Source organism: Centruroides vittatus, unplaced genomic scaffold, assembly GCF_030686945.1.
Source record: "Centruroides vittatus isolate TY-2023 unplaced genomic scaffold, ASM3068694v2 contig_651, whole genome shotgun sequence".
Taxonomy (NCBI): domain Eukaryota; kingdom Metazoa; phylum Arthropoda; class Arachnida; order Scorpiones; family Buthidae; genus Centruroides; species Centruroides vittatus.
The window spans coordinates 3,110,125-3,124,976 of NW_027122405.1; the positions used below are offsets into that span (position 1 = coordinate 3,110,125).

Sequence of the window (14,852 nt, forward strand, 5' to 3'; positions counted from 1 at the left end):
TACGTATTCGTGTTAACCGTGAATTTTACATAGGACTACTGTATACAGGTATACGCGCAATGCTCCTTTTCTTGCCTGTTTTTAAACTATATTTTACTTAATGAATACTATTTGATCTGAATTAATTTTTGTTTCTTTTGTCATAATATTCACCGGTAGAACTTAAAATATTTGATAATTTTCTAATTCTTCTAGTTTTTAATCACAAAACACGCTATTACTAACGACAAACATAACCCAAGCAGCGGGGCAAAAACCTAGATTGCGCTTTGGCACCCCCTGCTGATTTACGTCTTTTGACTTTTAAACTTGCACCCATTAGGACGCTATAGAGCAAAAAACTATAAATATTGCAAAGTTTCAAAAATAATAATAACCAATGTCACTTTCCCTACTTTTTTATTTTCTTTCATTAACTATCAACATTTTAGATGAGTTACTTTGAGAGCTGGCAGTAAGGACTTTAGGGTTTGAGGAGCGATAGCGGGTGGCAGATATTTCATTAAACGAATTTATTGTTTTATTAAAATTAACAAACATAAAAAAATCGCAATAAATACTTTCAAATACATTGAAAGAAACCGTTAAAACAATGAAATCCATTATAGCAATATGTTTTCACAGTACTAGCTTTCGATGCGGAAGTGATTAAAGCACAGTGTAGCAACGCACAAATGAAGAAAATGCCATTAGAACACTTCACATTGCTGTACTATGTCGATTTTCGCTTCTAGATCGGCGATTCAAGTGTGTTGGAAGGAAGACGGCCATTCCTGTAAAATTACACTTTTAAACCAAGATACAAAATGAAATTACAAAATTCGTGTGTAAAATTTTGATGGTGAACAAGAATTCAAATTGAATTTTTAAAATTATATCAATATTTCAGTAATGCGCTTCAATGTCGACATTATCAAGTAATTAAAGCCGACAAATTGTTAATCGAAACTTTTTCGCATTTAGAAGAACACATGCTGTGTAATGCCCGTAGTTAGTTCGTTCAGCTTCGTTCAGCAAAATGCTCTTTTACTACAGGGCGATGTCTTTGGTGAAGCATGCTGATTCCTGACCTCACGTCCCCACACTACTAGCTCATCAAGTAACCCACATCATTAATAAATGCAAGACTCATCGCTTTGCCTTTTTTTATTTTGTTTAAATAAAATAAATTTTCAAATTATGCAATATCTGTTATTTTTGGCCCGCCCGTAGCGTCTCCATGGGTGAACCACAACACCGAGTTAAAGGTTTTTGACCCGATGCATGGGTAATGTTCCTGGTAAGATGCTTTCCTTCCAACAGTAATCAAAATTATTTTTAAGATATTTTATGAAGTAAACAAGTGATAATCTCTTTTCATCTGGAACTATGTTGTTTGCATTTTATTGAGAAACTGCAAAATATGTTGCACACTCCAACGATCAACGACTAGACGAGGTGCTACGTGAACGGAATTCATCTTAAAATGGAAATAAAATGATGCAAATTGTATCATTAGATAAACAAATGGTTTAACAAGTCTTGCGTTTACAGCGAAATTTAAAACAATCTTTACGGTTTATCAATAATAAATGCAAAATAAACAAATATTTTGCTTAATATGCAAAATGGTTTATATTTAAAATTTCAAAAGGTTACATACGTACGCCCACAGAGTGGAAAGAATAAAAAAAAAAGTACAGAATGGCCACAAATTTTCATAAATGCGAATTTTTCAATTTTTGCAAGCAATAACAGGGTCTTTTTCCATACCCAAGTTCGTCTAAGCCCATAGTAGGAACAGTGATTCATGAGCAACGATACTGGACATATCCGGGTCAATCTAAAGTTTTTGTCGCAAACTCGAACCCGAGTACCCCTCAGTGAATAGTGATGCCCTATACCGCTTCGGTCATCCGACTGTTAATGTACACTTAGAAGTTATCAACGTGCTCGTTTTCATTTTCTACACACATTTCTATTGTCTCAACTGTGGCCGAGTGGATAACATCACTGAACATTGGTAGTTGGTCGTGGGTTTGAACCACACCAACGGGCTGACCACATGCAGTTTTCTGGGTTTTCTTCGCGTAACTAACACCTAAATAAGGGCCAGTTTCCCTAGAAGGTTCTCCGTGGAAGCACTCTCTTGGCAGATCGTCTTTGTGTCGTGTTGCCTCAGCCCACCTAATTCAAATCAACATTAGTGCACCGAGATAAACTGTCTTGTATGAATGTCGTAAGATGGAGGACGTTAGTTCTACTTATAATAAGACATTAATTTTTTGCTAAGAGACAATGTCTTGTTCTTGATATGAATTTATCTTTAATCTTGTTGCTAGACACTAGAATTTGTAGAGTGACCTGCAAAACATATTATCAAGTTTTTTCGCATCATTATAAAAAAATCCTTTTAGTTTTACGAAACATGTTCTCTTGTCTAACAAATTCTGTCATCCAGAAAGCCAAAAGTAATTAAAAGAAAAAATATAAAAGAATAAAATGTAGGCCCTACTATTCTATTTTCTAGACCTTGCTCCTGCTTTCCTCCTGTTGTAGAATTTGCCCTACTAAATCTATTTTATCTCATTGTCAGGGAAAGAGAGAATTAGAAACTAAACAAAATAATTGATTGTCTTGCATATTCACTATTTAGTTTTTATTTATTTGTTTGTTTTTTAAATATTTATTGAAAATTACCGAAAAACACAATTGGCACATCACAATTACTATTAGATCATGTTTAAAAACTAATATAAAAAAATATGTGTAGATGCGATGCGATCGTGGGTGTCCTCAGAGGGGGGATAAACGGGGCAATAGCCCCTTTCTGGGACCAAGTAAAAAATTCCACAAATTATAATCTTTAAAAATGATTGAAATGTGTAACCTTACATCCTAGGAGAATGAGCTTCGAGGAGGCCAGGGGCACTTGTGGAAAAAAAACCCAAAAATTAAAAGAATTAAATAAAAATTTATTGACGTAATTATTTGTCTCCGAGCTGTGCCCCGGGAAAATTTTCTGCAGACGTTCATGAATGCGACTAAACTTCCAAATGAACACACTCCAAGTCAGGATGGTGAAAAGGTACCGGGAGGCTGAGCTTCAAGGAGGCCAAGGGCACCGGTGGAAAGCGGTTCGGCAGAACCAGAGCCCGGAGCCAATACGGGCCCGAACGTATCAAGCAAGAAGCCTAAGACATGATCAAAACAATTGCATTTTTTTCAAGTCAAGAGCTAAAAGCATTTTAGAGATGTGTGACCAGTCCTTTGCGACGGAGATGAAGTTGGAAGGGGACTCGCATTAGAATTTTGAATCATGGGCTGAAGCAAATTTTGCCTATATCGAGACAAGAATAATAAATATATATTAAACATGTATAAACAGACAAACCTCTGAACAACGGTTACTGACGAGAACTTTAAGAAAATGGCCGTTGTTCTGAGGCTATTTTGTATACGTTTCAAAAAGAAACGTTTCTGAAGAAATGGCAGCCGTTCAGAAGTGGTCGTTACCGGAGGTTCTATTTTACTGTACATATAATGGTTACGTGGTTAATTAAAAAGTAATTTATATGTTTTATTCTGCAGTTTTTTAAATTGCATTCCGTTTTGTGGACCTTAGACTAGGAATTCCGGCACGGAGCATCTGTTAGAATCAGTGCCATTGATCCAAATAGACCCTTATCTGTAGGCAATCAGAACGGCCGAAGCCTTCATCCTCCCTGTTGACGAACTTCTGCCAGTAATGTCATTATATTATATACAGTATATTTAAATAAAAAAATTTAATAATCTATATAATAGAGATATTCATAATTTTATTAATTTCTTTACCTTGTTCGTGTGACATAAATGATTATATAATATACATTTATACACCTACCGTTTAAAATACTGGTTTACTTCATAAATGTTACCGTAAAGCCATCTTATTACTTAACAAGACAGGGAAAAAACCTATAATTAACCTATAACAAAACCAGTTTTATCCATTTAGGAAGTAATCATTTCCCATAAAATACATCTGTTATTCAATAAATACCGTTTGTAAGAGAGAGATTTATTATTTATTGAGCAATTTCTCTTACGAAAATCGATAAAAATAATTGATTTTTATTGCTCCACCTATCCTATTCTATTGATTCTTCCTATGAATTTATCTGTTGTTGTTCTTTTCCTAAGAGAATTTTTCCTTTAGCATTAATATTAATATAAATATTATAAAAAATGACACAGACATTGAATAACCTCATTTTTTTCTATCTAAATATGACCATTTAACAGCGAGGTAACTCGCATTGTACATACAAAATTTTCCTTATGTTTCCTAATATATTTACATCGATTAGAAGAATATCATTTTCGAAATCTTTAAAGAGGAAAATTCGGTTCCTAAATATCATTCGGTCATATGTTACATTCATTTGTACTGTACAATAGAAACTTCTGTGTTTAGAATATCATTTATAAGGGCATTTTTGTGCTTCCTCGCACTATTTGCATCTATTTTTTTTTCTTTTTTAAAGTTCTAAAATAAAGAATTGTTTGATTTATTTTTCTGTATTATTTCATATTTACAATAGGTGATTTAACCCAAAGTCTGTAGCTTCGTTGTTAATGAGGCTACGAGTAATAATGTTGGCTTTTATTTAGTTTAAATGGTTAAAAACATTATGATATCGATAATTTTCCAAAACGAAAAAGAAAATAAACAATACACAAATTAATTTGTTTAAATTATTAATATTACTTTTGGCAAAAATATTTTAAATTTCAAAAAGTATTCGATCTAACGTGCCATTTTTCTGTTAAGTACCTTTACGATTGTTGAGGTAAATATTAGAATAAGTATACAAAAATTTTAGTATAAAATATAGTAATAACGGTTTTCGATGCTTATATCGCTGGTGTATAAATATACGAAACGAAAGGAAAATAATTTATACGTCTACATTACATAAACAAGGCTTAGACAGTCGAATGAAGCGAAAACGTGAGGTCCTATTCTCGTCGAAAGGCATAAAAATGTATGAATAAAATAAGTAAACCAAATGAAAACATATTTTCTACCAATTACCAATAAAACATCTACACTTTTGGATCTTTTCTGTATCCAGAGTCTGTGGTAAATGGCTCCGGTGGCACTTTGTACTAGTACAGGTGTAGATAATGCCCTTGCAGGCCTTTACGTACAACAGTACGTAAGCTACATTATATTATTTAACAAGTATCGAAAATTATTAACGTAAAAAATAAGATGTAGCCTATATTGCTCCTACTGTCATCATGTAAATATTCATTATTTTAACTAACATAAAGCGTTTTATTTTATTTTATTTTCCCCAGAGCTATGATGAATCTACACCATTCATGCCGAAGCCGAATGCCGAATCATTCATTTACATGCAAAAAAATAATAATAATATTTCACAATTTGTATGAAATTTAAAATTAAACAGAAAATTCGATATTAAAAATTTCAATTAAATTTTTTAATTCCAAGAATATAATTGTATTTCCCGATCACAAGTTCGAATCGAACTTCGGCATACAACCAGCCAAGCAGAAAATTTCAGTTTTGAATTATTTTTAACCTAAAACCGAACATAAAAAATTCACCGTTTAAAAGATAATAAAATATGGTAACTTTTGTTGTTTTTCAACTCGAATAACCAGTAATGTTTTTCAGACTTCCAAAATTCGAATAATTGTATTTAAAGAAAGCTTCAAGGAAGTAGAATCAGTTAGCGCCTTAAGCTCTTGTCCAGATTTTATCAGTGGTGAACGATAGGTAATTTCAAGTCCTGTCACTCCGATACGCCAGCTAATCGCCGTTTTAGACAGGTTGGTGTCACGAAAAATTATATTTATGCCTGCAATTAAAACTTTTACGGAGTAACCCGAGTTTTTAAATAAGCTCTTACTGTAAAGTGAGTTTCTAATTTGCTGGAAATACTTTAAACGACACTTTTCGCCTATACCTTCTTTAAGATCATTAATGAGTGGGCATACCCTATTTTGACGGAGGCCCTCGCCTTCCGGCTTCCGAAGAAATTGGGCTTAGGCCCCTAAAGTGCTTATAATCGCCCTTCAAAATAGAATGGCAACAAAATCTTTTTTTGTATAACTTCTAGTTAGAAGTAATATATATATATTCCCCTCCATTTTTCGCACAATTCCATTTTTTTGTTTTTCTCGTTTTTTATTGAGTGTGGTTTTTTCCATTTCACGATTGAGGCAATGGAAAAACTCTTCCTGGTGTGGATAAATGAGAAGCAATTGGCTGGTGATATTATTTCTGAGAGAATTATTTGTGAGAAAGCCAAGCGGCATGATGATCTTAAGGAACAGGACATCAAGTTTGTATAAATTCATTAAAAAATATTCAAAGCGAATTGTCCTGTGACGTTAAGTCAATACCACATCGTATCCACTATAACTTCTGGAAAAAATTATATAATCAATTCATCATGAGGATGTTTTTACAGTGTTTTAAGCATGTAGCAAATAAAGAAAAGATACAATTGATGCAAAATAATTTTCTAATAATAGACATTTTGCCTAGGTTAAGAATAATTTAAACAATAAACATAACATTATGTCAATTAAATACATAAATTTATTTAACATAACACAGAAGAAAAATTTTGGAATCATCTTATATTTAGCATAATAAAAAAATTGTTTTCTATATTGTTCAATATGTAAATAATAAGTCTGAATATAAAGTGAATGCTTATAGCCACTCAAATGATCTACTCTTCTATTAATGTAACCAAATCATGGCTCCTAAACGGAATTATCCGTTGAAACAATAGGAAGGATTGTAAAACTCCTGAAGGATGGCAATTCAACAAGCACTGTTGAAAAAGATGTGGTTGTTCACAATCAGCTGTATCTAAAATTTGGTGCAAGTATAAATAAATCAGAAATATTATAAAGGGAAAAACATACTGGTGGACCACGAAAGACATCAAAGCGCCAGGATGGGAAATTAAAATATGTCTTAAAAATAGGAAATGTGCAACAAAAGAGATTACTAGGAAATGGAGAGAAGCGGGCGTTAGTGTCTGTGATAGAACAGTGAAAATCGTTTGAAAGAAATTGATTTTCATATACAGAAGCAAAACGGAAGCTAGCACTGACACCATAAGAAAACGAGGTTACAATGAGCCAAAGCAAAGTAATTGTAGACGACTGGACGAAAGGGATATTTAGTAGTAAGTCACGAATTTGCATGGTCATGAAGATGATACTAGAACTTTTGTCCTGCGCCGTTCTAATGATGCTTATAAGAATTATTGCCTAAAGAAAACGACGAAATTTTCTACCTCAGTTACTATTTGGGGTTGCGTGACAGATGTGCTATAATAAAGACTAGGCACGCTGGTCTTTATTACATCAATAGTTAATGTCCAGATATACGTTGACGTTGGGAGAATTTTATTTTATTCCATTGAAAATATGTTTTGTGATAATGCCATTTTCCAAGATGACGATGCATCTTGTCTTAAGGCTCGAACTGTTAAGAATTTTCTTCACCAACAGCGCATCAATACAATAAACTAGCCAACAAACAGTCCAGATTTCAACTCGATAAAAAATATGTGGTGTAAATTAAAGAAATTGGCCGCCCAGGACAAAGCTCCATACTGCAAATCAGCTATTCGAAAACGCTGAAAAGCTGTCGATAGCGAAAATTATTTTTCATTAGTGAAGCCCATACCCGAAAGAATTAAGGCTAACGATAATAAAAGCTCGTGATGGAGCAACAAAGCATTAATTAAATTATTTAGGTTGACTGATTTCATAATTTTTTCTTGGGTGTAAAATATTTTTAAAAATTTTGTTTAATTTTTATTTTATTTCGATTGTTTACATTATGTCATACTTAAAGTAGTAAAAAGGCTTGACTATTATTAAAAACGGTATTTTGTATCAATTGTTTGTTATATTCTTTGATAGACCTTTAAACACCGTAAAAATATTCTCATGAGATGAAGTGATTACATGATTCGTAATCCGTCCTCCACTATCGATTGACATATTCTCTAACTGGGATGCTCGGAATACAATCCCACATACAGGGACTTTGTAGACAATTTGTTCTAACAGGAATGCATATAACGATCTTTCTTACGTTAAATCTCAATATATGTTTTTAAAACATACCTCTTTGAAACAAGTCAGTCTCAATATGCAAAGTGTTAATGTTCGATGTGTCGTAAATTCAAGGGATGGTCTGTAGTAGGCAACTGTCCTCACGCCTCTACAATTACCTTCTCCGTCTTATTGTGTGCATTTTGAGATACGAGTACAGTATTGTAAATGAAACTGTATTGATATTTTCTGCGTATTTAGAGAGTACGACGAAGAACCAGTCTTGTTATACTTACAACAAGGCTCTTTGTCCTTGGATAGCATCAAACAAAGCTGAAATGATACGGATAGACAGTTCTTCCTTTGTTTCCACTTGTGATTTTTACACCGTGGAAACACTCTTCCCGACTTCTTTCTCTGGGGATAAAGTGGCACGGGCCTTAGCTCTTCTAACTTTTATTTCCGACTCTAGGAGGTTGCTTTATAAAAAAAAAAAAAAAAAAAAAAAAAAAGAATGCTCATCTCATCGACCTCTACAACACCCGTTAAATTTTACAGAGTCGAAAATTATCATCCTATATAATGGTTCTTATCAGTCGGAAAATATATAGTAACAAATTGTTGTCATTAATAACCACTCGAGAAAACAATTTTCCTAATTGTTCCTTCTCTACTCACTTTATCATTAAGAGGATTTTCATGGTAGTTGCACCGATTAAACATTCATACTTGTTACAATTTTCACATTTGTCTTATCTGATAATTTGTTATCGATTATTTTTAAAAAATGCTTTGAAATTAAGCAATTTAATCACTTTTATAGGTTTAGAGTTATGCGCCTTTCCTTCGAGAACGTTAATTGCCATTACTGTCGACGTTCACCTTTAACGCGGTTACCTTTCCGGGATTTTTTAATCGTCTTCTAATGTGATAAAGTAATATCTTAGAAGATTAGTATTGGTGGCACCTAGACCTGCATTAACGTTTTATTATTTTTTAAAGTTAATTTTACGACGAAAATACAGTACTTAACTATCCGTGCAGTAAAGTATCCCACCGGTATGATATAAACTAAACTAAATTAAGCTTATTCTAAACGCATGACTTATTAAACATAAAAATATATTACTTAACTATTTATAATTTTCAAAGTTAAATAGTGTAATTTTATTTTATTTTTTTCTAGAAATAATTTTATGGTATTGTATTTGAGGCTTGATGAGTTATTGAAGCATAATATCTATTAGTCGAACCTCTGATAACGGCTACCTCCAAACAACGGCCATATTTTATGTTTCCGTCAATGGCCGTTGTTCAGAGGTTTGAGTGTATTAAAAAAACTTTACTGTAGCGATTTTTATATTAAAGTTCCACTTCTAGATCAAACTGGAAACCCGTATTTTCATTAAGCTCGTAAATTGATATTACGTTTCTGGAAGTGAATAATTTTAAATAAATAATACACAGAACAAGAGAAATGTGCCATTTAAAAACAACGTACGACGTAGTCGTTAATACGGGGATGTAAAATGAGTGGTCGTAAAGCGGGGTTTACATATATTTATATTCTTTCGAAAAGAGCTAAATAAATATCCAAAAATTTATTCTGTTCGAATTAATTTGTGTGTTGTTTATCAGAAAAATCATTATAAGACGTTGCGTGTAGTTTTATGAATAGATTTAAATATAAAAAGCGGACTGACGAGTACCAGACTTATCTTAATATTCAAATCAAGCACACATAAACAATGAATTCGGCAAAATCAACACTACATTCGTCATTACGATGATGAGGAAGACACACAAAACATTTTGCCCGCATTTTTTTAAACAAAATTTTTTTACTTGTTAAGCTCATTAATTGACAACGCCTGTTGAAACTATTCTAAATATATAAATAAAAATAAAATTGATATATATATATTTAGAATATTAATTAGGCCTAAATCTTTCTAGTGCAAATATATCTTATCAATTGTAAAGTTCATAATTCACAGAAACTTGACCTATAAATCTATTAAACCTTATTTTATACAACGCTTAGTACAGCTCGTCTCTTATATTAGCATACATACGTGTTTATACTAATTTATGTTTTATCTATAAAACTGTTAGTTATCATTATTCTTCACGAAACTTTAATATAACTTTATATAATATCCCTTGTTTTCTATTCTTGAAAATTCGTCGTAAAGCGAGCCTGTTTATTTTCCATACAATGTCACGAATTGAAGTTACGTTTCTGGTTTGACAGAAACTTTGCTAACAAGCAACTGCGTTTTACTTGTATGCAGAATCGTATGAAGCTGCATTTTGTACAGTTCTTTTTTTGTATAAAAACTGTATGAAATAGTTTCATACAGTTTTTATACATATGGACTGTATAAAATAGTTTCATATAGTCCATATGTATACAGGTCGCAAAACGGGATCTACTCTATGAACTGGATTTTATTTATAACAACTTTTTGTATGCCTATTGGATGAATATATAGATATATTTCTGATAGAATAATTACAGTATACAATATCTGGTATTAAAAAGTACAAAAAAGAGAAACAGACAAGCAACCACCGTGACACAATTCGTCTGTTTTGGAGGACATCAAAACTGCCCTAATTTTTGGAGTAAGTCAAGATGCCTTCTATTTCCTCGACACTATTTACTTATCAAATAGTCTTAATAATAAATAATAAAATATGAGGCACCCGTCTAAGTGTAAAATGGAGGAAGGAAATGAGTAATCTGTTGTGAAAACAGGCTTAGGTAATAAATAAACGTGTTTCTATTTTAGAATCATTTTTTTTTTTTTTTTTTAATTATTTCACTCTGTAATAACACTTTTACATACAATATACGATGATTTATTACAGTTTTTAATATTAATTTTTACTTTTAGATGCGAGGCAGTTTTGAACGAAATTCGATCGGAAACAATAGGCACTTCCCACTAGTTCAGTCCGTAGTAGAATTTATATATACATGTGGCAATTAGTGTCGTGTTCGTCGTGTACTTCGGAAGTATCATGTCGGATATATTTCCAGAGGAAAATAATTAGAATTGGACAAAAGCTGTTGACTGTTATAAGGACATGTCGAGTAGTATTGATGACACATGCGTACGTCTTTACTTTTATGTCCAATTGTCGCCGCTTGATGAAACTCGAAACTTGGAAGACTTTGGTGTTGTGGAGACATTTTTCTGAAAATATAAACAGTAAAGATTATAATATTCACTTTTCTTTTTTAATTCTGCATTTTATTCTAAATTTTAAACTTGACCTTAACAGTTTATTATTGGTGATGGCAGTTTGATTCGAGAAAAAATCTTTTGTTCTAATTTCATGGATTAAGGTACGTTACGTGACAAAGAACAGTAAGAGGGGGGAACTGTTCTGGCGTGAAAGAAAGAAACGCTTGATAACTCCAGAAAAAAAAAGATTTGTTCTTTTATAAAAAAGCACAGTGTCTGGACAATTAAATGATAACTTACCCGAATAAATCAATGATGACTGATTCCGCCACTCCCATGGCATTTCCTCTGTGAGAGGCATGCACTTCACACACAAGACGTTTTAAGCATCCTTCGTGATCTTCTGCCGACAAATATTGAAATAATTGATCTTGAAGATGATCGTCTGATGGCGCATGATTGATACTTTTGTCTGCCTGCCTGTACTTCAATGGATCCGTTCGCCTTAGTCCAAACGGTGTGGCCAATCTGAAGAAGTTTCGAAACAACTTTTTCTGAAAGAGACTTTTTTTATTACTATTATTGACACAAGATAACTGCAAATTTTATTGTCGGGTTATAATCCGATTGATGGTTTCGCTCCGAGCGTGTTTAAAATGAGTTTATTATCGTAACGACTATCGTTTATCTTATATATAATCGTCTCGTAAAGCTTACCTTAACCGTTTTGAACAGTCCGTAGGCAATGAGAGTTTTCAGAGGGAATTTCAGTTTCAGAGGTATGACTATAATTAAACCAACTGGAGAATACATCAAGAGAATTTGCGTAAAGAAGAACAGGAGGAAGAGCAGTTTTGTGAAATGCATCTTTAACTGAAAATAATTTTTTAAAAAGATAGTTTTTAACGTTATAAAATTTAATATTCGTTTTTATTTATATAATTATTCTATTCTATCTTAAATTCCATCGCGTAGAAAATGAATATTTTCGCAGTTCATTCGTATCCGTTTGCCATTGTTAACCAGTATGCTTGAAGCAGTTGATGATCCGTGTCTTACACAAAGATGACTCGTTTGTTTCTTCGTCTTTTTTCTTTTCCTTTTTTTACGTTTAAGTATTAATTTTGATAACATAAAGAAGCCGTCGACTGTTATTTTTTTTAATATTTTAAATAAAAGCCTGCTTTGGTTTTGTTTTTGGCATTTATATTCCTCAATCGTTTTCGTTTTTAGAGGGAGATTTTTTCAGATATTGCAACAAAGCACTAACTTACTCGTAACAGCAAAAAGTATTCAGTTTTTGCACGTTAGTTTGCAAAAAATACTTAATTCTTTTGTGAGTTTTTTCTAAAGATTTGTTGTATTGCTCTATTTATCGAAGAATCCCGAGAAATTTCCACTTTTAACAAAAAAATATTCGTAATTTTTACATCATTTCATCGTAAAACATTATAAATTTTACAAATGACCTAACAGATGTGTTAATTTTGCAATTTAAAAAATTAAAGTGTTTAATCATAATTTTCATTTAAACGTACTTTCATTAATAGAAAATTAATTAATAAGATTTATATATAAAAATAAATGACCTTATAACAATATAAACCGTGCAATTATCATCAAATATAACAGCAGTTAATGCCGTAATAAATCAACGTTTAAAGCGTGTTAAATTCCTAATTTACATATTTATAAAGTAACTAAACGACTGGAAAACTAAATAAATAGAAAGTTGACTTTTATAAAATCAACGATTACTTATTTAACGTTGATTTTTAACATGAAGAAATGTAGAGTTAACATCAGAACAACAACAATGGCTGGAGGCATGGCATCTCGACTGTATAATATTTATGTCAGTGTCAAAACTGATCATACAACCAGGATATTCATTAGTTTTAGTGCTACATACTAAGGAATTGATCACTCAGAGGCATAAATAACTTAGTTAATCGATAGAGGTGATCGAACCTAGGCTACTTCAACGCATTTTTAGTAGGTTGAATACAATTAATTACATCCTTTATCATTACACAACATCAAAGAGTCGTAAGAAGTCATTTCATCAAGAAGAATTTTTAATAAATTTCAAATAAAGCGCTTAATTCAACTCTTATATTTCCTTTCCACAAATAGAAGTTATCCAAGGCCAAGAAGGAAGGTCAAGAACTTTTAAATCAACTCTATTGATTTATAGGGAGGCACACAATTTAAGTTACCTTTAGACACAAATTCTGTGACCAAGAAGCCGAAAAAAGTAAAGAACGGGCTTTAAAATAAAGATTAAACGTCTAGAAATAAGGCTACTTCACTACTGCTCAACTTTTTCTGATGGTTCATTTTATTAACGCATCATTGTAATAAAAAGAACAATCGTAATTTTGGGGGAAAAATCCGATAACGAATTTTTACATAAGTAGTACCGACAAACATACTGACGACATTTTCCCTTAACGCGCCAGGAAGAGGCGAGAAATATTATTAAGTTTGTTCCGGGTTTAGACAAGAGCAAATAATTTTTTTAAACTACGATTTATCATTGTTTCTCGTCTCAAAATAATAATAAAAGAACAGCTGCTTAGCATCTACAGCGCAATATGAAAGCACCTAAACTTATTCTAACTTATTTTTATCTCACGAATTTCGGAATTTATGTCTTAAGTTAATATTTAAAATATATATATAAATTTTTATCTTACACGAAACTTACCTGTTTAAGTCCCAAAGATCCCACCCTTAATCTTATCGAATGTTCCAGTTTCCGACTTTTTGAATCTTATATTTCGAGGATGCTCCAATGAGTTCCTTCATCTATTTTATGATTTCTATTCGCCTATTTAGTAGAGAAGGGGGTCAGGTGCAGACTGGCAAGTTTCTGTTTGACCTTCCTGTCAAACCAATCGGAACTCGTCTCCGCACCGCCTTCCATTGACGTCGTATGGAGGGCGTTGGTCCCATCTGCATCTGAGCGGAAGCGTCTCCTGTTTCCTAACACCGATCGTGAATTTTTCTTCATACTCTAATTGATGTATCTGTTCTAGTCTATCGACGTGCACTGTTTTCCCGGAACTTTCTCTCTTTCAAAATGCTCTTTTAACGATACCTATCCATGAAAATAATATATATAATTTTTTTTCTTACCCCCTTCCCATCTATTGAGAAAGAAGCCATGTCGTGCTCGTGTAATAACGATAATGGCCTAAATAGTTTACGTTCGACATGACGAAATTTAAATACGGGTGACGTAACAGCGGTCGAGTGACTTAAAACGCGTCACGATTCCGAAAGGGAAAAACGTTGTCCGATTTATAATGTTTACAAACATTTCTCTGTCGTAAAACAAGATTTTAATAAATACGTTTGCATTTTAAATAGATTTTTCTCGAATAAATTACTAAACGTGATACGTTGGATGCATCTTTTAGTATCGAATTTTCGCTAAAACTTCTACTTTTCCAACCTATCAACCACTAGTTATAATTATCAAGCCACTTAGTTATAATAAATTAACCTATTTTTTCATATTTAACCGTTAATTAAAATTATTAAACGTTGAAAAACTTGTCGCATATCTCT

General features: G+C 32.3%; 1 protein-coding gene across 1 annotated transcript; it reads right to left on the minus strand.

Moving 5' to 3' along the window:
• Positions 1 to 10,750: 10,750 nt before the first annotated feature.
• On the minus strand, positions 10,751 to 14,336 carry LOC136979869 (uncharacterized). The gene is made up of 4 exons (XM_067275889.1): positions 13,987 to 14,336; positions 11,994 to 12,149; positions 11,577 to 11,830; positions 10,751 to 11,285 (listed from the first exon to the last, which is right to left on the minus strand). The coding sequence occupies exons 2-4, from the start codon at positions 12,141 to 12,143 to the stop codon at positions 11,108 to 11,110; spliced, it is 582 nt and encodes a 193-aa protein (XP_067131990.1). The 5' UTR covers positions 12,144 to 12,149; positions 13,987 to 14,336; the 3' UTR covers positions 10,751 to 11,107.
• Between the last annotated feature and the right edge of the window lie 516 nt (positions 14,337 to 14,852).

Coding starts and splice junctions, on each gene's coding strand:
- LOC136979869 (XM_067275889.1), bottom strand. CDS start 12,143: ATGCATTTCACAAAACTGCTCTTCCTCCTGTTCTTCTTTACGCAAATT. Junction 11,831..11,993: donor GACTGTTCAAAACGGTTAAG/GTAAGCTTTACG, acceptor AGTCTCTTTCAG/AAAAAGTTGTTTCGAAACTT. Junction 11,286..11,576: donor GTCATCATTGATTTATTCGG/GTAAGTTATCAT, acceptor TTATATTTTCAG/AAAAATGTCTCCACAACACC.